Raw genomic sequence first — 26077 nt, 5'->3', positions numbered from 1 at the left:
CTTTAAATTCAATGCAATTCAATTCAATGGTCACAATTCTGTGATCTTAAACCATGACCACTACCTTGGTCATATTAGCAGGACTGCGCAATTCTTACATTTTACCAGCTTCTTCTTCTGCAAAATATCACACAGGGCATTTCCTACATGTATTTTATCAAAATGCGTGTAATGTTAATTAGACGTCAATAAAAAAACCACACCAAAACCAGTAACATAGCCTCCTCTGCTGGGTGCTGTTGTCTCAGACACCAAAATACTTTATCATAGACAGAAAGAATGAGAGTAGTTCCAAGTGATTGATTCTTCATTTCACAACTTGTCTACCTAGAAAAATACTATTCTGATAACTGAAATAAGAGAATGCTTTGACAGCAATCTAAACCCTCCTTTATGTAGTTTTACACTGCTTCTCTGAAGGCAGAATCTATGCATATACCTTACCATACTTGTAGCTTTGATGTACACGTTATCTTTCAAATGACAGTTTCCATCATGGGGAATTACGATCCCTGCTAATTTGCTATCAAGGGCCAGATGAGAAGTTTGATCTGTCATCACAAGAAGCAGTCTCTTTGCTTCCTTCCGCCACCCAATATGGCTCTAAAAAAGAAAAAACGAAAACAAAAACCAGCATAACTAACTACTTATTTTCTAAAATAATAACTAACAACATGAAAAATGAATGTGGAAATCTAGTTTCAGATATTACACTGCTTAGCAGCACTGAGTTTAAGTCAGGCTATATAAAGCATTTTCTGTGGAAATGTGTATCATGTCCTACATCTGAAAACTACCACTGTACTCAGTGATCCACTTACCACTTTGCTTTGAAATCTTTCTTTTGAAAGATCTCTCAAAACATACGTAAGTCACGCATTACACAGTGGGCTTGGTTAACAGCTGCCACATCGGGTGTGTCACTGTTACATACAAATGCAAATGCACTGCATTTGTAAAATACCCTGTGCTTCAAAAAGCACCATAAACAGTTAATATGCATTCATTTGTACTGGTAGTTGGTGCCTTCTTTTATTTTTACATACGTATCTACTTCATTTTCTCAGCATTCCATAATTTTGTTTTCTTACACAGCTTTCCAGAAAGGACATTGAATGTGAACAACAAATCAATGAATGTGTCTTCATGCACCTGCAAATTGAGAAATTCATTATCATGCAGCAAAATACTACATCTACCCGCCATCTTAAGGGATTAATAACAAAGCATCATCCACAAGGGTGGACTTAATGTGTTTCGGGAATTCAGTGATGTGAAAATGTAGAAGGGTAAGCTTATATCTAAACTGGGTTAGGTGCCAACTTGTATTTCCGTAACATTGATTTCCCTTCAAGAAATAAATGGCTCCTTTAAATTAAACTCTAGAGGCACACACAAATCACAACATACTATTTTTCATGATTCCCTTTCTTGATTATTCCATCTTATTCACTAATTCCACTTTCCTCTCTTTTCCTCTTTTTTTGCTCCTCCATCCTATGACTCTGTCTCACCTCTACCATTAACATGTCCAGGTATTTTTCATCTCATGTGAAACATGTATCAGCAACACAGCCCACATACTCAGCCAAGCTTTGTCTTATTCTCTGTCTTCCTTTCTTTGCTTTGCAGAGAGGGATTTAGCTCCCTTCTCAGGCTCATTCCCTCCTACCTCTGAATGGGGATTAAGTATCTCATAACAGTAGGGATAATAAGTACAGAGGGGTGTGGTGTCTTTTCCAGCTAATACATTAGGCATGAACCTCCCTCAGATAAATCTAGACAGCATTTCCCCTAAAGAACCCATATTTTAAGTTTTATTTTAAGCAGTTTGTATCTAAAATAAGCCCAATTTCTCCTTCAGCATCACAGAAACTTCTTGTTCCTAAGACTCCCATCATTTCACCTTGTCATCTCAAGACTCCTACCTACCTACATCACAGCAACCAAAACTTTAAAGGAGCTTTATGACCTAACCTCCTACCTCTTGTAACAGGGCTGTATTGGCTAAAGCAAGATGGAGCAAGTTATGAAGTTCTCCTCTAGGCAAAATGAGTCCACATTAATCTAAATTATAGTTCATGATGGTTGTTATGAATTGCACATTGTTCTCATCCATTTCGGTTCACAATTCAGTTAGCAGGAAAACCTCCCCATTCTCATGAATGTTTCCATTCTATTGTTTTTGGAAGCATATATTCTAGAGCTCACATGTCATAAGTGTGGAATGTGTCCAATGACAAACACTGAATTTTAAGGATTTTTTTGAAAGCTTCAGAATGATTTTTTATAACAGCTACGATAACAGTGTCTACGAAGAGTAGTTTTTATTTACCTGTTTCACAGCTTATCAAAATTTGAAAATAAAATTGGGCCAAACTGATAATTTTTAGCATAGTTTGAGTTACTTTTTGTCCTCAATTCATTCAACTGCTCAAAAAAAAAAAAAAAAAAAGTGAGGATGGACAAGATAAAAGAATTGTCCTAACATCATCTCAAGACATGAGAAACACACTAGGCCTGTGATTTTGACACGAGCTGAATTACTTTCTTTAGCAGAACAGAAAGAGTAGAGAATTAGCATACCCATGAATAAGCCAACTTTCAAAATTCCTATTGCAGTACTATGCAAAGAAGACAAACAACATGCAAAATAACCCTTTAGAAGAAACAAATTATTATTATTTAATATACTTATATCCTGGGAATTACTGATGCAGATCTTTTCCATCCTTTTCTGCACGGAGAGATTGTGTGAAATTTTATTGAGCTACAACAGTTAATTTTTACTTGTTTTGTATTGTTTTCAAATATAAATTATTTAAAACCTGAGAAAACATTGAAATGCATTTCTTTTCCTCATCTACACAAGCAGATATGTAGCTGATCCATCAGTTTTCAAATAGGTTTTTCAGAAAAATATCAAATGGTATTTTGACATTTCACTTAGGAACACAAGGAGGGCTTTAATGATTTTTGAAACTAATTTTGTAGTGAACTGAAATTAATACTCTTCAAGCAATCAGCAGTTGCTTTCATTGTCCATCCTATGTCAGTCAGGCTGTTTAAAGCCAGAGTTTGAAGAACATCATTAACCAATACTGACAAATATTCCCTTAGGCCCTCCTTTTTCAGTTTCAATGGGAAACAGAAATGTATAGCTAAGGGGGAAATAATGGAAAAGGAGGAAGAAATCTTATTACAGGCCTGGAAATGACGTTTTGAAATCAGGAACATTGAGCACTGTTTAACTATATATATACACATATATATACACACACGTCTGAACTATCATTTAGTCTTCTGTCAATAAGCTCCTTACCTGGCACACAGCTGCTTGGAGCATCGCATCAAAACCCCCTTCAGGTGTATCAATATTCCCGGAAATTTTTTGTTTATTTACTGCATTTCTGAATTCTGCTATATTGTCGGTTAAGGATAGCACATGAATATAACCGTGAGGAGGCATACAATCTAAATTATAATCACTGTAAAAAAAACAAAAAAACAAAAGTCTAACACATTCTGTATTTTCCATTTGAATTGTAAATACTGAATGCCTATTAACCTATAAAATCCTGTTACTAATTTACATAGTGCATAGATGCACAGTAGAAGAAATACTTAAAGAAGAATAACTCCACATTAAGTTCAGTAAGAATTAGTTCTCATTTACTGTGAAAAAAATGTATTTTTTTGGCATTTATGGAAATGTATATAATATAATTTAATATAGTAACAGTACATATGTAGTATTTCTGTCCAGAATGAAAAGAAACACAAAGTGAGCAATGGTATGATCTCAGAGAGTATACAATCACTTGGTATGTCTATCAAGTGATACAGCTTTGCTTTTCATTATCTTGAAAAAGAGCTATCACACTGCAGCATTAAGATCCTTTAATACATCGATACACAGGTGACTGGATCAAAACCAAGATAAAATATAAGTTCCTACATCCACTAGCAGTAAGTGAATATAAAATGAATGCTGAGATTAGTCACAATTAAAGGGATGGTAAACTCCACTTTCAATAACATCTTAGCTGTAAATTATACTCTTTAAAATTACGCATAAGGGAGGAGTATGAAGTTTGACGTAAGTAAGCTAGTGCCACAGCACTTACTTGGGTCATTGCTCTGCGATCCATCTATAGCAGTGGAGTTTATGGCACTGAAGAAGCAGTGTAGGCATCCAGACTACAGCTTGCCCACCCCCAACTCAGTTTACAGTCAAGGAAGAGAAACTGGCACTATAAGGATTAATACTTCCTCAGACATCTGCTTTTAGGCAAAATGAATCATGTCTTAGAAGTGCTAATTGATCTCCACTCACTACATTGTCTAGATAACTGCTTTATACACAGACATTTATATCAACCTAATGAATTCCACTCCTAGTGCCCAATTCAAACACCACTGAAATAAAAAAAATGATACTTATGGACTTCACAGAACTTTGAATCATGCCTTCCCAGAAAATATAATAACAATCAAGAAGGTATGAACAGTTAATATTCACTTTTCCAAGTATTATGGTTTGTACAGGTTTGAATTTCTCATGAATAATCATCTTGTTCTCCCACGGGTTTTGGAAGTGATCCCTCACTTTATGTAAGTGTTGAACGCAAGAAAGAAAAGACATGGGATGAAAAAAGAACCGCAAGCCAAACCAACTTTCTTATTTAAAATGGGAGTTCACTCATATTACAACTGTGGAATTAGATCAGAGGATTGCTTTTATTCATTAAATTAGCTGAAAGAAACTGTATTACATGGACAGAAGGAGCACTTTAAGAGTTTGTGAATACACAAAATATACGAGAAGTCCTAACTCAGGAAGTACAAAACTTTGTGATGAACCTAGGCAACATATGCAACATATATGCAAAGTAACTAAGAACAAAACATTAGATTATAGAATTAAATGCAAAACATATTCAAGTATACCAAAGCAGCATGTCACTTGGCTTGTTTTGCTAAAAAAGAACCAAAACCAAAACCAGAACCCAACCCCCAAAAAACAACCCATCACATTTTATCTGATACAGAAACAATTTTCTGAAATAACTCACCATAATAACTTTCAGCATTTTCTTAGGAACTCTGCTGGAGAACCAAGGTATAATGAAACAGATTCTGAAGAACTTTAAAAATAAATATGCATAATGCGTATTTGTGTACTTAAGTAATTTCTCATTGGTACAATAAATATACAAAGACTACATACCTGCACTGGTTATGGATTCTACCTGGATGAATGCTAATATAGGGTGACACAGTTTTATCCACATAGGATCCAAATCCAAGTCGAAAATCAAGAGAAATATTCTCCATCTTTTTAGATAAAGCAAATCCAATGGAATTCAGTTTTTCTATATTGTTGTGCATAGAGGCTGAGACATCAACTAAATAATAAAGATCCACAGGGTATTTCTCTAAAGGACGAACTTTTAACATAAAGTTTGCTTCACTTCCTAATTCAAAGGAAACAAATAAGTTTATTTACTATTTTTAATGGACACTTTTAAAAAACACATTTAGTTTTGCAGCAACCTCAGCACAAAGTTCTTTATGTCAGCAAACAGAAGACAAACAAACAAGAAAACCTCCCAAGAGAAAATGAAACCTTGAACCATCATTCAAATATAAGCCATAAAGGGGCTCTTTGTAGAACATGTTGCCTGTTTTTTCTTTTCCCTTGCAGGAACAATTTACTGTAAAAATCTGACTTCTCCCCATTTTAATTCATGGTCATGCAATCCCTTTGACATACTCCAAAAAGCAGTTACAACTCACAAAGGCCACAGATTTGCATAGAAATTGTGGCCAGTCACTTCAAGGCTGACACTTTAAAGTATGTACATGTATCCTGCAAATCATCTCTCGTCTAAGTCTAAAACTACATGTGTACCACAAAGACAGAACAGTAAATTATGCTTCAAGTTTATATCAATCTACTTCCAAAGATTTGACGAGAAAACTCAGTAGGATCAACATATTTTTATTTTTTTTTTTTAAAGAGGGTTTAATTTTAAATGAAAACAGAAAATCCATCTTTTGGCATATACAAAACAGAACTCTTCTTTTAGCTAGGATGACTAATGTCTGTAACTCCTGCAGAAGCACATCACATTCTTGTATGAAATAAAAATGTCAATGCTTTGGAAGTCACTAAAAATAGTCCCTACATTTTTGCTTGCCTAATATTATGTAATGCCTGCAAAAAGAGTGAAGTGGCTAGAGTACAGGCAGTGTAGGTACAGTAATGCATGACTTCAATTTGTTCATTATTTTATGTCACCCAAACTGCAAGCTCACAGAAGAAATGAGGGAGTACGATCTTTGCATGATGAGTGCAGAATCTAATTAAATATTATGCAATGAAGATACAGCAAAGAACAGGAGGAAGGGACACATTATAGAAGAATTACATAGGCATCAGTAGAAGCTATCTGAACACTGAAACATGCCTTCTCTGAAATGTAACTTCTCTATGACATTTACTAGTGCGTATGACATTGCTAGATAGCATAATTTGAGTACATGCAACAAAGATCTGACCCAGAAAAGTTAAAAGTGCTTTCTTTCAGCGATCTGAACATAATCTACTTGAAAATATCAGGATTTGCCTGCATAAGGTCTTGCAAGAAAAAAAGAGAATTTCAGTGTGCTGTAACTTGTGTGTTTCCTCTTTGCCAGTGTAAATGGAACTACTTTTTGTAAATGACCTTTGTAGGTCACTAGTTTGCATACAGCAAGATGCTGAGTGCAACGTTTATTTTTTCCCATGTAAATCCTGACGGTTGGCTGTATGTAAACAGTGACAAAACCCCCCAGTATCAAAACAAAACCATCTTTGCCTGCATGATTATACTGTATCAAATTTCTGTTTTGAGGCATGACTATAGCTGTACATCTGTGTATTTCCCTGGGCTATAAAATATGGGCAAGATGTCTATATATCAAAAGTTATACTTCTAGGGATTTTAGTCTTCTGCCTCCTTGATGGAAGAACTTCTGCAAGGCATATGGAACCCCAAACTTAATCTCACTGATTAGTGGCAAAAAGGTTCATTAAACCAAATTTCAGATTTTTTTTTTTTTTTGCTATTAATCAAGTATGCCTTTGAAAATAAATGTGATTACAGACACATCTAGAGCTAGCTCAGTTTCTGACACCATTTCTCAGTACAAAGTAGAGTATTGGTCATTTCTTTGGAGGGAGAGTGGGGAAAGGAGAGGAAGTGCTCAAGTTACTTTCTCAGTTTTATTATTATGAAGATGGTAAACCAGAGCTCGTTTCTGCCTTACACTCATGAAGAGTCTCCCTGTAACTGACAAAAAATTATCTTTTATACAGTGAAGATCAGTAAGATATTTTTCCTGTTCACTTAATGTTTTTCTACCAAAGACTGATCCCTTGTAAAAGACATTTTCTTCTCCAACTCTCATTTGCCAAACGAAATAAATTTTATGATATGAGACATACCCTGCATCCTTTCATACCACCTTCCACTTTTGCTGTTGTCTACAGCTATTTTAGAAACGGAGAACATACACTGATTTAACTTGAGCTCAGCTGAGGGCAAGTAGGAAATCTCAGATCCATGAAGAGACTTGTAGATTCTATCACAGCCAGGTGAAATGTCAGGCAGTGAATACCTGTCTCCTTTAAGAATCCAGTCCATTCTTATACATTGGCTATGATGTCTTTGTGGCTGTCTAGTCAATGCACTTAAAAGTAACCAAATATTTGCATGACATATAGTGTATACATGTAGATATACCTATAGAGAGTGTATGACAATTAGCAAATGATGAATTCAGAAATTCTAACTCATTTGTTTTCAGTAAGTAATACAGTTGATATTGTATTAATGTACATAAGGGAAAACTATTTGTGAAGTAGCTAAAGAAAAAAAAACAAGAAACCACAATGGAAAACAGAAAAGACTACCTAAAATATTTTTTCCACTAATTGCTTGCACTATTCTGATCTTCAGCAGCATATGACAGAAACACTTCTCGCTGAAGACGGTACCTGAATATGAAAGCAACACCATCACAGTCCTACAGTACAGCATGATAGTACTGTTCTTCAAAATAATTATTCCATCCACTTCTTCACAAAATAGCTGTACTTAATATTACTGTACTTTAAATTCACTATAACATCAATGTGTTAGAGATCACCCAACCTGGACGCAGTTGGACTGAAACTTTTCCAGGTGTCACTTGTGTATTTGTCTCATGGTCACTGGGGACTGTGACATGAACTGTGGGATTTTCTACAAAATCTGATTGGCAGCCTCTTTTCATTAAGTTGAAAACAGTGTCGCAGCGTCCCTTCTGTGTTGTGTCGGCCATGAAATCCTGTTTAATAAGAGACAAAAAGTACAAAACAATCTGAATGGAAAAAGCAACTGCAATATCTTCAAAGGAGAACAAAATAATAGTCTTTGAAACAATAAAAAAATGCTACTATAATTACATAAATTATAGAACAAGTTCATGGAAGCTGTATGTTTTTAATAAGGGCAATGACAAAATATTTAAATTATAAGTTAAACCTAACTGCCACAATAACTTTTTTCTACAAAGGACAAAACTTTTGTATGAGAAAGAGGATCTTGCACAATCAGAACAAGCTGACTGAAGAAAAGGAAACTGTACTATCATTATATCACTAAAAAATGTTCTGTGTTATGCTATGAGTTAGTTATAGCAAGAAAGTGTCATTCACATGACATCAACACAGGTTAGCTTTCTGAGGAATCCACTAGTAATATTCCTCAGGCTAATATTTAAAAGTAGCAGCAGAAGATAGCTTTAGATTTATCTGACCTGAATTTGTCTATCACAGATGTTTTAATCCATACCCTACACCAAAACCAAGGACCAGCTGACTACATCATTTCAATCCCCAGAAATAGGAGGCTATATGCTACAGGACTGGACAGTTTAAGATGCCACCAACATAAAAAAGCCCCTGTAAACAGGAAAGTGGTTAGAGTGATTAGTAGTAGATGATCTTGGAAGCAGCATATCCTTTCTTGCAGTGAAAGGGCATATTTGCCAAAATTGTGCCAGCATGACCCAATGCAAAATTCCTTCCTGACCACAAATCTGATGATTAACATGACATGATCCTGAAAGGAAAAAAAAAAAAAAAGACAAGATCCTTTGTACTCTGTCAAAGCATCAGTCCATCCCAGCCACAGCTGGAGAGCAAACAATGGATAATCTCTGATAGTTCAGAGGCAAATGGGCAAAATAAACAATCAAAACATGCATACAGCCAACTGTGTATGCAAATAAATAGTCACCCAGACCCTGAAAAGACCAGAGAAAGCCCCTGAAGAATGAAACTCAACAGTCATATAGCTTGTTTTCCAAGTTCCAACTTATTTTTGTAGTTGACCTCTGATACATTTTTTTCCACATCCTTCTTAAACATACGTAACAGATAATAGCTTTTTAACTAACTGCTATTTAAATACTCTTTTAAATGTATGCATGTTTCAAAAAGGTACATTTTTAAATGTATAAAGACATTAACTGCTCTCATTGCTACCACTAACAACTGATATGTTGCATTTTCTGCAGTTCACTGTGTGAGGTATGAAGTCAAAGCATCTCAAATGCTCCTCAAGGCTGATTTTCTCATTAAAAAGTTGTTTAAATGAAGCAGGCATACTAAGCTGAAATCTGCTCCTGTAACTTTACTCTGGGAAGTTTTGATCTGCGTTAGTATGGGTTTTAGCATTCCACAGCCATGGATGTTCATAGGTGAACTGGCTATCAAAAGTGTGGTCTAAGAGGGTTTGACAAATCCATGGCTTCTATAAACTGATCTCAGGACTGACATGAGAAATGTGAGAAGTAAAGCAAGAGAAGCAGACCAGAAGTGAAACTGGTTGAATCTGAGCACCTTGTCAAAAGGAGACCTACTGCAGCTCCATAGTACTGGAAAGCTAGCAAGGGCTGCTCTGTGATATAGATGTAGTAGGATAAAATGATGCCCTTCGTAAGACAGAGTATCAGGCCACAACAATCATAGAATAGTTAGGGTTGGAAAGGCCCTTAAGATCATTAAGTTCCAACCCCCCTGCCAAGGGTAGGGACACCTCACGCTAAAGCATGTCACCCAAGGCTCTGTCCAGGCTGGCAGGGATGGAGCATTCACAACTTCCTTGGGCAACCCATTCCAGTGCCTCACCACCCTTACAGTAAAGAAGTATCCTCCTTGTATCCAATCTAAACTTCCCCTGCTTAAGTTTGAACCCTTTGTCCTATCACTACAGTCCCTAATGAAGAGTCCCTCCCCAGCATCCTTTAAGGCCCCCTTCAGATACTGGAAGGCTGCTATGAGGTCCCCACGCAGCCTTCTCTTCTCCAGGCTGAACAGACCCAACTTTCTCAGCCTGTCTTCATACAGGAGATGCTCCAGTCCCCTGATCATCCTCGTGGCCCTCCTCTGGACTTGTTCCAACAGTTCCATGTCCTTTTTGTGTTGAGGACACCAGAACTGTACAGAATACTCCAAGTGAGGTCTCACAAGAGCAGAGTAGAGGGGCAGGATCACCTTCTTCGACCTGCTGGTCACGCTCCTTTTGATGCAGCTCAGGATATGGTTGGCTTTCTGGGCTGCGAGCACACACTGAAGCTGACTCATGTTAAGTTTCTCATTGACCAACTCCCCCAAGTCCTTCTCTGTAGGGCTGCTCTGAATCTCTTCTCTGCCCAACCTGTAGCTGTGCCTGGGATTGCTCTGATCCAGGTGTAGGACCTTGCGCTTGGCATGGTTAAATGGACTGCTCCACATTATAATCCATCACGCCACCTACAGATGCCCTAAGGCTCCTCTTGGAAACAAGACCTCCATGCCCTCTATTCATCCTCGCATTACTTATCCTTAGACTTGTTGAAGACTAAGTTAATAATTCCAAAACACTGTATCTCAGATAAAGTTATGCCAGTGCCTTACACTTCTTATTGCGTCTAGGCACACCCTAGGGACTTATTTACCTTCTCTGCTAACCTGAAAGATACTACAGATAATTTGCATGTGACCTTCAAGAGCATATAAGCCTGGAATTGTCAGTGACAGTCTTCAAAACCTTGCTTTCTGAAGTGCTTAAAATTGATCAGCCTCACTCAAAATTATGTTCTCAACTGTTTTTTTTTTCTGTCAGACAAAACCTGAGATTCCCATATTCTTATAGCTCAGAAAGCAATAACAATTTCAAGGTAATCCTTGCTACTTAAGATCTACCTTTTGTGGTAAGTCTCAGAACTGGGAGTTTCTAGTGTCAAAACAAGAAAAGTATAACTTTTTTCCCTTTGTGACAGGGTCATAATATATGGTGAAGTTAACTCTACTGTTAGTAAAATATTTTGCTAAATGCAACAGGCATATGTATAGACTTGCTCTGATATATAAGGACTTAACATAAATTACTGATAAGTAATTTTGCTTTTGAAGCCAAAAGACGCTGAACTCTAAAAGCTACTGTAAGTCTGCCAAAGCTATCTACAAAGCACATGGAATGCATTAAAAATTTTCACACTTCATTTACTTATTAAAAATGTCTCACTTTACTATTTACTGCAATTTCCCAAATAAAAGATTGTATTTTCTCCTTTGGAAAGTATATTTCACATGATTTCTCAGGTTCTGTCTCCAGGGGTCATTTAAAGATTTTCTTGCTATTTCTCACTATGATTTTTGCAGTTTAGAAGTCTTCTACCTTTGCAAATCAGAAACAGCTAAAATATAAAGTCAAACATAAATAAGCAAAATGCCATACCTCTTGAGCACACCACCCACACTCTGGACCCAAAGCAAGGCACTTTGTGCATGTTGCTGCATTTGAAGTGGCACATCTGTTTTCTGCTGCAATGAAACATAAAACCAAACATTCATGATTTATGATGATACGTGGGAATTGTAAAATACCTGATTTTAAACCAAGATTTCAAAAATGACTTCACCAGATTAAGAGTGATGACAGTGTATCCAAACAGAAGTAAAACAGAACAAAGGTAGACTAGAATACTCGCAGCATATATTTTTTATCCACAGTCCAGAACTATATGTACAGATTCCCAAGGCCAAATTTTTAAGATCCCGATTTAGAATAATTTTGAAGTGAAAGTTTATCTTTGGCATGCACCTTGCTGATTTACTGCCTAACAGAAAAATTTTACCAGGTAGCTTATCTCTTCGTAGACATTTTCTTTTAAGTCATTTACACTTGACTGAGTTACTCATTATTCACTCTGTATGGAAACCAAAATATTTTCTCACCTTCTAAAAATATTCCCCCTCTACATTTTCTGGAATGAATGGTTTCCCAGAAGAGACAGATGTTATTTTGTTTTTCCAGAAGGAAATACAAATTTATCCAACATACATGTGTCACAGATTGAAGATACATCATTCTGTGCTAACAACTGCAAAAGAATGTGCCTACTAACAGGTTTATCAGCAAAATCACAGAATCGTTAGGGTTGGAAGGGAGCTCTAGAGATCATCCAGTCCAACCACCCTGCCAAGGCAGGGCCACCTAGAGCAGGTTACACAGGAACACATCCAGGTGGGTTGTGAATTTCTCCAGAGAGGGAGACTCCTGGGCAGCCTGCTCCAGCGCTCTGCCACCCTCAATGTAAGGAAGTTCTTAAACTAAAATACAAGAAGTTTCACCTCAATGTAAGGAAGCTCTTCCTCACATTGAGGTGAAACTTCTTGTATTTTAGTTTACGGCTGTTGCTCCTTGTTCTGTCACTGGGCACCACTGAAAAGAGTGTGACGATCCTCTTGGCACCCACCTTTGAGATTTTTTATGCATTAATGAGATTTTGTCTCAATATTCTTTCCTCTAGACTAAACAGTCTCAGCTCCTGCAGTCTTTACTCATAAGAGAGATGCTCCAGACCCCTGATCATCCTCGTGGCCCTCTGTTGGACCCTCTCCAGTAGCTCATTCTCTTTCTCGTACGGAGGAGCCCAGAAGTAGACACAGTATTCTAGATGTGGTCTCACGAGGATTGAGTAGACTGGGAGGATCACCTCCCTTGACCTGCTGGCCACACTATTCCCAGTGCACACCAGGATACTCTTGGCCTCCTGGCCACAAGGGCACACTGGTGGCTTATAGTCACCTTATCATCTACCAATACTGCCAGGTCCTTCTCAGCTGAACTCCTCACTAGTAGATGAGCCTCCAACTTGTATGGGTACTTAGGGTTCTTCCTCCCCAGTGCAGTACCCTACATTTGCCCTTGTTGAATCTCATAAGGTTTCTCTCTGCCCAATTCTCAAGCCTATCAAGGTCCTGCTGGATGGCAGCACAATCTTCAGGTGTATTAGCCGCTCGCCCCAGCTTCGTATCATCAGCAAGTTCTTTATATGTTTTTAACATCTTTGTTTTATAGGTCATTGTTTAAGTGAGTACTCCTTGTAATGAAACTTTGGCAGTCAAATCAAGAAGAAGAGATAGCCTTTTCAAAGGACTCAGTCAGCTCAACTTGAATTGAGTGGAGAATTGAACTGGGTGGAGAAAAGATTCAGCGCAGCCCTGCAGAGAAGGACTTGGGAGTGTTGGTCAATGAGAAAATGAACATGAGCCGGCTTCAGTGTGCACTTGCACCCCAGAAAGCCAAGTGCATCCTGAGCTGCATCAAAAGGAGCATGACCAGCAGGTCGAAGGAGGTGATCCTGCCCCTCTACTCTGCTCTTGTGAGACCTCACTTGGAGTATTCTGTACAGTTCTGGTGTCCTCAACACAAAAAGGACATGGAACTGTTGGAACAAGTCCAGAGGAGGGCCACAAGGATGATCAGGGGACTGGAGCACCTCCTGTATGAAGACAGGCTGAGAAAGTTGGGTCTGTTCAGCCTGGAGAAGAGAAGGCTGCGTGGGGACCTCATAGCAGCCTTCCAGTATCTGAAGGGGGCCTTAAAGGATGCTGGGGAGGGACTCTTCATTAGGGACTGTAGTGATAGGACAAAGGGTTCAAACTTAAGCAGGGGAAGTTTAGATTGGATATAAGGAAGAAGTTCTTTACTGTGAGAGTGGTGAGGCACTGGAATGGGTTGCCCAAGGAAGCTGTGAATGCTCCATCCCTGGTGGTGTTCAAGGCCAGCCTGGACAGAGCCTTTGGTGGCATGGTTTAGCATAAGGTGTCCCTGCCCATGGCAGGGGGGTTGGAACTTAATGATCTTAAGGTCCTTTCCAACCCTAACTATTCTATGGTTCTATGATTCTATGAATGTCAGCATTAGTGTATCCTTTCAGCACATTCAGCACAAGGCTCTTATAGACCAGTGTGCCTCCACATGAGACAAGTTGCCTTCCCAGTGTTATTCAGACAGCACATGACCCTTCAGCACACAGTATAATAGCACTGCTTAACAACACTGCTTTGTGGCATATTCAGCATGGCATGTTATAAAGTACATTGGAAACAAAATAAATGGAAACACTGCATACTGGAAAGGCTACATCTGTTAACTGATCCACAGTGATAATGTGCATATCATCATATCAAAACAGTCTTAAGAAAGGTTTGGTTTTCATCCAAAGTTTTTTCAAAATGCACTGTCAGATTATTTCTTTCCAACCTGCAATCATGCAAGTCATCTCTCTTTTTAGAGTAATGAGACCTACTGCTCACAGTGAAAACCTGTATTAGGAAAACACACACTAAAATATCTTTGTTGACTTTATTTAACTAACTTATTTCAGCTATGGATTCAAATACGAGAACCCGTATCACATCAACAGCTAGTCCTCAATAGGTCACTTTGAATAACTGATGATCCAAGGACCTAATCAGAGCTTGCAAGCTATTAGTATCAACACCATATATACCATTATCAGTATTAACAAGATAGAGAAGCCTAGTATTAGCACAAATGCAGCATTATACTGATAACATATAGGTTAGTGGCCTTTTCATTAATTTCAAAGGTCATACCTGTATTTCCGTTTCATATAAACTGCTGCTGATAATTTTTGCCATGCAGACAATGTGAGAAAATAAATTATGAGAAAGGGAGAGAATCACAGACATGATAGAAACAGTAAGCTGAAAAGCAGCCCAGGAAGGTTCTGGAACAGAGGGAAAATTGATTAAAGGGTGGGAGAGGTGGGCAGGGATAAATAAAGGAGGAGTTGCTAAGGAGAGAGAAAAGAACAAGACAAAAATACAAGTTTTTTGTTTGTTGTAAAAATAAACATGGCAAGTTTGACTTGGATGTGGAATGACAGCAAGCTCATTCAGCACTAACACAATAAAACTTCTTTGCATTTGTAGGAAGATGGCAACAGCACATCTTTACACACATAAAGTTCTGCAGTCTGAAAGATCAGACCTGGAAGCCATAGAAAAAATTACCACAAACCACAGGACAGGAGAATGAGTATGAAGATTCCAGGCAGGTACAGACATGCACAGGGTTATAGAGCTTGCACAGATTCCTTCCTGGAAAGTATCAGTAAAGCACAAAGGCACAGGATGAAAAGTTGCTGAAGGAGTACATATAAAAGGAATGTAATTGTTCTTGGCACAGAAATATCACTCCCATCTTCAACTACATACCAAAGACATCAGAGATGAAAGGTATTGCAAGGAAAAGAAAGTGGTGGATTTGGTAAGGACAAGAAAAGATATGAACTGCTGATCTGCAGCATAATAGCGGGTAAAGACCACCATGGGACAAAAGAGGGAGGAGATGACATGAACTTTGAAGATACCAATTAAGATAACATCCACCCAAGAGGCAGGCCTGTTCTGATAAGAAGGAATAGTTGACAGGAAAAAATGAGAGACCTGTGTTTCTAGCTATACAGATAAGGAGTAAGTCAAGTTAACTCCTAGTTGTCATAATCTGTAAACCAAATAATGAGTTTAGCCTAATTAATCTCCTGCAGTAATGTCTGAGACTCCTTTCTTAAAACATATAATCCTATCTGCATAATATATGTTTCCCAAAATTAAATGCCATTGACCATGTAACAAAACAGTACCCTCTTATTGTAATGTGCCTGGGCTACAAAAAAAAAAAAAAAAAAAAATTACAAAAATAGCATGTGTCTATGGCTGGAACAACTGCACCGTAATTCCAGATGCATTGGAAAACTGACTAAAAGATAACTGTACCAACTTTTTTTTGTTTGTTTTGTGTATGGTCAGTTTATTGAATCTATTGCAGCTTGATTTAGTTTGTTAATACAGCCTGTCTGGTAAAACGTAGGGGGTGGGTATATCTTTCAAAACTGCTAATGCAGTAGTAAAGATCTTAAAATCCAGTTTGGGTTTTCAATGTGATCATGGCAGATGAAATGCTTTAACAAATGAGCTATACAGTATTGCTGGATGCAAATCTCTTTGCTGATATTTCTTGTCTCAAGAGCTCCATTTTTGCAACATGAAGTCACGGATTGGCAATTGACAAGCTTGGTACCACTGGCTCAAAAAGCTGATTTTTTTTTGGAATAAAGAGAAACTTGAAGAAAGTTTATTAATGCCTGAGACACATTCTGGCTACATGGCTACTGTAGTTCCCAAGTACATAGTCCCTTATAGCAGTAATGTTTATGGACATGTTTGTTTTCATTCACCAAATATTTATTATCTAGTTATAAGCCTACTCTAAACCAGTAACTGATTTAGTAGAAATTCTCAGTTTCTTTTAAAAATCATATGCTAAAAGAAGAAACCTTTTTTTTTTTTTTTTAATGAGTTGGCTCAAAAAAGAACAGAGATTTTTCCTGCCACTTCACCAAAAACAGAGTCCAGACAAGACTGAGTTACTGTTCAGCCAAAGCTAAGGGCAAGTTTCTACTGGCTTCAGTTATAACTGATGTATGCCAAAAGGTATTTTCAACGATGGCCAAATTTTGTGCTGGGAACCGTACAGGCATATGCATATAATAAAAAGTGAGTACAGCATGCTAAACAGCACTTTTCCAGCCTCATCCACAAATAAACTGTGCTCCAGTGACTGCAGCTATTTACAGTGATCACAGGTGTGGCAAGCCTAAAATCTCAGCAACAAGAGGGATCAAGGCAAGACAAATATAATGTGTTATATAGTCATATCCTGCCTCACTATTATGAAAATAACTTTATCATGACAGGGTTATTTATCTCAGAGATGGAATAGCAATAATGCACACTGATGTTTGAGAGGGGATGTTAAACAGGTTTTCAGACAGACAGCACTTTGTTCAAGTATACAAAAGAATTCGGATTTATATCAACTTCACTGCTGGTACACATTTGTGCTGATTTTGGAGGGTGTATCATTTGCTTTCTTAAAAGAGAAAGACAAAATATAACTAGCAGCTTATAGTCCCTGAGCATGGAACAGTAAAGGGGGTTGTCATCGTTTAAGCAGAAACCTGGAATGAGACTTTTTACACGGGCATGTAGGGGGGAATGGCTTCAAGCTGAAAGATGGTAGATTTAGATTAGACATTAGGAAAAAATTCTTCACTATGAAGGTGGTGAGACGCTGGCACAGGGTGCCCAGAGAAGCTGTGGCTGCCCTATCCCTGGCAGTGTTCAAGGCTACGTTGGATGGAGCTTTGCACATTCTGGTCCAGTGGAAGGTGTCCCTGCCCATGGCAGGGGGTTGGAACTAGATGATCTATAAGGTCTCTTCCAACCCTAATCATTCCATGATTCTATGATTCTGCAGTACTCAGACTGTTGAACAGCAACTAAGCACAGATAATACAAAATTATGTAGCCCCTGCAGAGCTTCTTTTCTTTAAATTCTGTACCCAATCCTGTTCTAGGGCTGCAATCAGCCAGGCTGTCCCTCTCACGTGGTTGTCAGTAACTTGTGTGTAGCACCACTTAGGAGGAAAGCTGCAGAGCTTTTCTATAGTATACAGCAGTTACCATCACCTTTCTGTCTTCAGGAGCTTAGCAACATGGCTCCTGCAGAAGGGACAGCCAGTAACTGTCCCAGCTAACACACAGCTTCCCAGTTCACTTTGGCTGAACATGCAGATACAATGAAAAGCATTGTAAAAATACTACAGAGGGGTATTTCTTTCCCCATGATTATTGTGTCTGACACTTACTTGCTCAGATTACAAGGAAAAAAATGAGTGCCTGTGCTTTAACTGCCAATCCTAAAACCTAATCCTGGAATTAGGGTTATTTTCACCTTTTTTTTTTTTTCTTTCCAAACAAGCAATAATTCTCTTTATTCTTTGCGCCCAATGCTATGGTTTAAAAAAACCCTTTGGCACTACTAGTAATTCCAAGTGTTACAAGGCTTTAAGAGGTACTTATCCTTGCCCAGAAAAGATTTCAACTTCAATACTGTACATCTATTATGCTTTATAATAAATTCCTAAGATTACTTGAGCAAAAATACCAGAAACCTTTTCTTACCTCTCCCTTTTTTCTTACCTCTTTTCTTACCTCTCCCTTTTTTCTATAACATATTCGATTTGTCAATTGGTATCAATTCTCTATCGATGGTTGTCCACTTTAGTTTCACTATTCAGACAGAAGCTAAGTTGCACAATGATTTAAAAATACTGTTTAGCAGCAAGAGGGGTAGCAGTATACTCAAGCATGTAAGAGACACGTGTTTGTTAAGAAAAAGATGTGTAAAAAACAAAGTGCAAACCATGACAGGCACTGTTATGTGCTGAGCCCTGGAAAAATACTTTTGTAAACCTGGCAAGTGAGTAAGAGGAAAAATACTTCCGTAAACATGGCAAGTGAGTAAAAACACCTTTCCATGAAAACAAACAAGCAAACAACAACAAAAAAGAAAACAAAACCAAAACCCATCCTAGACCTTCTTAAGAAAGAAAAAATAGTCAAGTGTTACAGTGTTCCTAAAAAAAAAACCAAAAATGCGAACTGGCATACTGTTATATATACTGGTATGTAGATATACACCGTAACTGGAGAAGAGATATAAATGAAATAAATAAGAACTATACATGCACTGCCGGATAAATGCATTGAAAAGAATAGCTATTGAACAAGTCCTGATGACGGATACGGGCTCCCATTCCTAACTCTGCCAACATCCCCCTGAGAGTTCTTGGGTTCCCAATAAATCTGCATGACCATATGAACATGAGGGTCACTACTGAGAGCTCCAGAAAAGATTTAAAAAGCCATCAAAATGCAAAGTAATGCAGCAGTCTGCCTCATTGTATGCAATATTGCCTTTGCAAACTATGGAGCAAAATACCAAGATCTTCCTGTGTTTTTTTTTCACACTGTGCAAGCTCTGGGAGATGCCACCCCAAAGAACTGATAACAGGTATCGGCTGAACGAGGCAAAGGTAAAAGGTGAGGAAGAAAAGAGGGAGACCTCTGTCAACACAGCACTGGAAAAGCTCTGGCAGAAAAGGACAGTTACAGCTGATGCTGGAGAACAGCAAATCTATCAGAAGTCTGCTGTGTAATAGCAGTGGAGATGGAGTTCCCAGGCGGCATATGGACACTTCCATAATTAGGGAATAATATAGACATTAGCCTTCTGGGAGATACTCCCAACACTGCTCTGAGCCTACATATGCCTTTCTCAGCCTCGTTTCTCTGAAAAGTTCCTTTAATTATATCAATGTTGCACATCACTCAAGAGGACAACTTGGAGCACAGAAGCCTCATGCAAATGCATACAAACTCAGGTTTAAAAGTATAAATATTTATTATATATATTTTTCTAAATTTTTTTTGTTTTGTTGTTTTTTTTTTGTTTTGTTTTGTTTTGTTGTTAGGTTTTTGGTTTTTTTTGTCAGAAAGAGGCACATAACACCATTTTGGAAAAGGTACTACCCAAAACAGCTACTGGTATATAGCAGTTAGGACTAACAAACACAACATTCAAACTACAGTCTCAAACATGACCTTGACTGTGGGAGGCACAGCTATTGACAACTCCAGACTGACTTCATTCCCAAGCCTCAATACAGAATGAAAACAAGCAACGTAACCTTGAATTTTTTCACGATTTTTGTAGCCTCTCCTTTCTATGAAACTTCCTGCTTTTTATAGGAGATGGTTATATTTTGTTGATGCAGTCCATGCCTGCAAACAATGAGTCAACCACTATTTGGCTTCTGAAACCAAACTATTCTGTCTTTTGCAAATAAAAACATACTGGACAACTTATTCCGATTCTATCATTAGAAGAGACTTGTTTCCCACAGCCACTAGCTTTTACAGCACAGGTTTGATAGTACTGTTTGCACAGATTTGCACCAATAAAAATGCAAAGCATATGGAACTAGAGAGCTTAAAATTTTTTTAATTATATCACTTGATTTAAAGGGAACTTCATGATGTGCGGAGCTGTGTTAATTCCCTTGTTTCCTAGGACCAAACACAGGCATAGGAATCATTATACTCTAGTCATTTCCAGCTGCTAGAATCTCCCCCCGAGCTGGCCAGCTTGGATATAGTCATGCTGCTTGAGCAAAGCCTGGAACAGCTACTGCTGTATTTCATTGTTGATTTAATTTCTTGTGTAATACTATGTACTGCTAGCAAGTAGCACATCAACAACCTAGAATGATCAATATATTTCTGGGTATACTATAAATTCTTTACCTAAATATGAGGTCATGACAAATATAAAGGTAGACACAAATGACTATTTTATTCCTGCTTAAGAAGTTCAACCTTGAATAAAAGACAAGCCCAAGCTGCATATCCTACTGTCTCCTCAAAGGAGGTCCTCAACCTCAAACCGCCTCCCTAATTCACCTTTCTGTTGCATACTTAGTCTTCACCAAATCATAGCTTTCTGTCCTGTAAGAGCACTACTTCTTCCTGGCCCTGCGTCTTCACTCATAAATCCAGAAGCAGTGCAGAAGACGGGCAACAGCTCAGAGCTATTTCTTCCCAAGGAGTATTACCATAGACCACCCAAACCACAGGTTCTATGCCTATAGCAATGCAAACAGCTTGCTTCATATGCTTTTATTTGTACACATTGGGAGTTGACACAAACTCTGTATTCAGACTCTGATTCTCAAAGCTGAAAAACTAATGGAACCAGTCCCTCAATTCTGAACACAAAATGATAACCAAACTGTGCTTCTATGAAAGATTTTCCTGAAACAAACCAAAAGTCCCAAAACCAAAATCTGTGCGCATGTATATACTAGAAAGACACGTCAGGAGTAAAACAAAACACTGAACACATAATACATAGCTTATACTCAACAATGATAAAGCCTAAAGAATATTATATAAGAGCTAAAACTGGTTCAAAGGGGATAACCACTACTCCTCAAGGACTTGTAGTATGTAGTGCACAAGTCTGGGAGAAGCATTTATTCAGCAGGGCTATTTTTAAAATGTTCTTGCCTTCTAGAATACAAAGTGTTTGGTATTTGTTATTTCAGTAATTTGCTTTTCAATAGGGTTTTCAATCTCCAAACATGGTTACTGGCCCTGAGACAAAAGGAATATGGTAACAACTTTCTGGGGTTTTCTTATAATTTTTTTTTTTGCTACTTTTATGCTCCTTGAATGCAGAAACAGATGCCATATTTTAATTAACTGTGTGATAACATATCACAAAAAACTCTTAGGATCCAATCTGATGATCAACAGCTGAATTAGAAGTCCTTCAAAGGTGAGTTAAATCACACAGCCTTTCTGAACATACAGATCAAAAATGGAAGAACACAAAGATCTTTTCACAGAACACTGAGAAACTAAATTCTCAACTAGGAGATACATGCATTGTTCACAAACAAAAACCCAAAACCCAACCATGCCTGTCTAGGAAGAGACACTGGCCAACCTCCATTTTAGGTTTATATAAGCCTCCTAGATGTTTGTATTTGAGGGCAAAGATTACACAAAACATGACTGCATGCAGTATGTGATACTGTTTGAATGCAGGCTTCTGCTTGTGCTTCTGCAAGCAAGTATTCACATGTTTTTGGTCTGCAGGTGCACCTTAAACGCTCTGGAAGGGACAACCTTCAAACACACGAATTCGAGATTTTTAAACAGGTAGTGGTTTATTTAATGTTCTGAAGTAATGCCACAACATTTTTGACAGCAAACGAAATTCAACAGTTTTGCTTATATTGGAAGAGCATGCTTGCCGATTTCATTAGTTTTATTTTGGTAATTTTGCATCTTCTGTGCCAGAATGTAAGGTGTCTGAAGTTCTCTTATTTCTTGGGAGTCCTGTTTGTACAAGGAGATGGGATCTTGGTTCAGCTTTCCAGCAAGAAGATCCCATATGAGAGAAGCAAGTTGTGCTCAGCACAGTACTAACCCCTGTCACCCTGAAGTGATGACATGGAAATGAATCATACTCTTAAGTACCGTTGAACAAGTGGAATTCACTTAGCCTAATTCCCTTGAACACCGAGAAGGAACAGACTTTATTTTGGAAAATGCAGTGACTGGTTTAATCAGGCTTGGATTACTTTTGTGATGCCACCATACATCATGCAGCTGTGTTCATAACACAGCTACAACAACAGCAAAATACCAAAAATACTTAAGTTTTCAAGATTTTAACCCAATGAAATACAGCCGCTAACAACTTAACTCTCAAGACAGTGAACAGAGACAGGGCTTGAAGAAAAATAAAAATTGATCCTCCAAGAACATCATTCCCCCTGCCTAAAGCTACAGGACTTTATTCCTCCAGTAACTGTAGTTAAAGTCTCTGTCTTAATAACTTTTCATAATTATAAATACTTCAGACTGTCACCACAGGTAGTAGCAGGAAGCAGTCACCGCAGGCATATGACAATGAAGTCATGGGAAGCATAGAAACATATGAAGAAAAAAGTCAATTATGAGCTTTGCAAACTTTTCAGTTTAGGCAAATACAGCCTCAGCTAGAAGCTGCTTTTTTGGCAGCTTTCTAATGCTGTACATTCTGATCATCCTGAAACACTTAGATTTTGCTCAAGGGGTTATTCTTGTTCTGCCACCAGAACAAGGGAAAATCCTGAATGGCTGGCAAGCAGCATACTTTTCTTCTTGAAGAAAGGTTCCATTACAGTGGACAGTGAACTAATTCATTAGAGCTCTACTTTCTTCACAAAAGCTAAACTAAATAGCCCAAGTCCATTTATGTAAACTGCCAAAAGAAAAAAAAATATCTTTTAATAACGTTTGAGTGCTATCATAAAATATGCATATTTAAGCAGAACAGAAAGAAGTATCACATCTTTCCACTGGTTAGACAGAAGTCAGCAATTAGTAATGGACACATACAAGAGCTTTGGAGAAATATTTTGCTTGAAAGGAGAAAAAGAAACACCAGACCTGTAAGAATTTGATCGAAAAAAAACCCAAACAAAAAAAACCAAACACCCCCTCCCCCCCAAAAAAAACCCCAAAAAACCAAATCCAAACACAAAAAGTTTACTAACACAAAGGAATTGATACACACCTCTGAAATTTTGTTTTTTGTACATTCAACTTGAGAAACCAGATTAATACCAAGACATCTGCCCTACCAGTTACAGTAAAAGGACAGGATAGTTCATGTATGCCTTGTAACATATGATTTTAGTGTCATTAATGTATTTTAAGAACACTGAGCAAACTTTAAAGCTCAGGACATAAAGTCACTCCACTTGTCCTTCTTACCCTTACAGAATTAAAACCTGATCACTGCTTACAATACACCTATCCCAATACTACAAAAGTATGGTTTAGCAACCTGCAGTTTTAAAAATGGACATTGGTGATATATAATTATTGTATGTAGTACAGATTTTATTTGCGTGATAATGCTAATCTTTCTTATATCAGGCCTATTCTAAAGAACTGAGATTCAGACCTCCTAACAAAGAACTTACAAAGACAGTGATGATAAATCTGACTTTCTGAATAAGTCTTGATAAATATAAGCAGCCCATGTCAATTTACACAATTCATAAATATAATATTTTGCGTTTCTCTTCTCATACCTCCTACAAATTTTCCCAAATTCAAGACATAATTAGCATGGACATGTCATCATGAATTCTTTCTAGGGAGTTAAAAAATGTTACCAGTATTTATGCACTTTGTGAAGTATAAGGGAGATTATAATCTGACATTTTAATGTCCTTTTGTTGAACATACAACCAGATGAGGGCTTACTTGATGGATAATTTCTAAAGCTTCCATAAAGCTCACATTATGACATCCTTCTGATGCTCTGGGGAGGGGAGGTAAATTAAACCTAGATTGTACTTTAATGTAAAATCAAATTTATTCATTCAGGTCTCTTAACTATTGGAGTATCATTCCTGCTTACTCAGCTGTTGTAGTTCCAGTCCTTGAAACCTTAAGGACCAGAAAAGAAACTACTGCCTCTTCAAACTTCTACGCAGAGAATTCCTACTACATACAATCTTCAGGCTGCCTTCACAGCTTCCTTCAGCAACAGCATGACCTCAGTGACATAGAGACAAAAACTTCCCAAAGCACCAAAAGTACCAGTATTGCTCTTCTAGTTGGCAAACTGCCCATCTCCTCTCTTTTCCCACTGTCACCCCATCTCAGACACCTTTAGCATGGAAACATTGTAAATACTATGCACGCAATAACCAGTATCATTCAACCTGCAAAAACCATAAAATTAAAAAAAAAAATAAATTACCATATAACCCCCCTGAAAAGACATGAAATTGCAACAGATTATGAGAAGTGTTCAATCTGCAACACAAATTTATGCATACCATTGCCTTAATGTGCTCCTTGGGCAATGTGCAAATAAACAAACCTCCCCGTCGCTATTCCTTAGAACTGCAACCTACAGCCCTCTCAAACACCCAGGTTGGCTTTCCCAAAGATGGTCCATTACCCCTCGGGAGCAGATAACCCATGCAGGCTCAGGAAATTAAAAATGGGTTTTCCCTTTTTCTTGGATTGCTTCAAGCCTTAGGAAAAGGAGAACTGTTTCAGCACTGAGTATCCCATGCAATGCAGTTTCTTCCACTGAGCCCCAGAAGGAAATGGGCCAGCACAGAAGAGAAATCAACAAACACCAGTTAAAGCTATAATAATGTAACACTTATTTCAGACTTTTTTATGTGTGTGCAGGGACATTTCCTGACCACCTCTCTTCAAAAACAGTTCCTCCTTTGACTGACTTTTCCTGTTCCTTTGAGAAGTAACACAGTAATAATGACTTATGAAACCTTCTAACTAGAGGGAACACACATGAGAAACTCAGGTGACAAGACTGGCAAAACACCGAAGGGCCAGATAAGACACCCAACACTGATGAATCTGTTTGGCATCAGAAGTCATGCTGTTGGGAATAAATCAATTAACAGTTGTCCCTGCTATGATCACAGACCCTCTCCTTTCCCAAACCCACTAAACAGTTGTTCCAAACGACACCCTGAAGAAGACAGAAAATATCAGCTTTTAAATGGTCAAGAGACTGTGTAAGAGAATTGTTGTGTGACTGTTCTCTAACTCTTAAATTAGGGACAGATGTTGACACCATCCCATCCCTGTGTGCACATCACAAGTAAACAGTTTACCTGAGTTTCATACAGGAATGACCACCTAGATATTTCTGAAAGCAACAAATATCTAATTTTTCAAATTTTAATGTACATAAAAACTGTTTTTGAGACATTGCTGAGATTTGAACCAATGTCCTCTGTTAACCTTGACTAATCAGTCATTGCTCAGTATTTAAGCCCAGTATATTCCATGTGCTTATACAGTAGATAAAAACTAAAGTTTCAACAGTTCAGTTTCTGAACAAGGCAAGGGAACTAACTGTCCCCACTGAAATGAGCATTTACACAACTGGTTAACATAATTCATACACGTGCTCTTACTGTAGAATCCAGCTCTTACTAAGTTCACTGGTTTACATCCTTAGGAGTCTGCAAGGTTTTCGCATGCAAATATAAATTTGGGATCTGCAGAAACCACTACAGAACTACCTCAGTTCTTGCCAGGTATTTGTTATAGTTGGCTTAGTAAACTGCAAATTTCCTTTGGTGAGACATATTGAACAAGGGACCCTTTGTCAAAGGCAGCAACACTAAGTTTTTTATCTGAGCTTACAGAACCCTTAATTTATGATTT

General features: G+C 37.8%; 1 protein-coding gene across 9 annotated transcripts in view; it reads right to left on the bottom strand.

Annotated features, from left to right (window-relative positions):
- Nucleotides 1-26077, bottom strand: part of ITGB8 (integrin subunit beta 8) — a 52052-nt gene that overhangs the window by 22477 nt on the left and 3498 nt on the right. For 6 of the 9 annotated variants that reach the window (XM_065666293.1, XM_065666292.1, XM_065666290.1 and 3 more), the window contains exons 2-6: nucleotides 11814-11899; nucleotides 8202-8376; nucleotides 5231-5477; nucleotides 3323-3488; nucleotides 445-603 (exon numbers count right to left, since the gene is read on the bottom strand). In XM_065666293.1, the coding sequence (XP_065522365.1) occupies nucleotides 445-603; nucleotides 3323-3488; nucleotides 5231-5477; nucleotides 8202-8370 (741 nt within the window). In that variant the 5' untranslated portion in view covers nucleotides 8371-8376; nucleotides 11814-11899. Of the gene's footprint in view, nucleotides 1-444; nucleotides 604-3322; nucleotides 3489-5230; nucleotides 5478-7960; nucleotides 8168-8201; nucleotides 8377-11813; nucleotides 11900-26077 lie in introns of those variants that run through there. The other 3 variants (XM_065666295.1, XM_065666296.1, XM_065666297.1) reach the window with 3 other exon arrangements.

This window comes from Lathamus discolor, chromosome 2, assembly GCF_037157495.1.
Source record: "Lathamus discolor isolate bLatDis1 chromosome 2, bLatDis1.hap1, whole genome shotgun sequence".
NCBI classification, from domain to species: Eukaryota; Metazoa; Chordata; class Aves; order Psittaciformes; family Psittacidae; genus Lathamus; species Lathamus discolor.
Note: the sequence above shows the minus strand (reverse complement) of the source record. Positions and strands in the feature narration are given on the sequence as shown.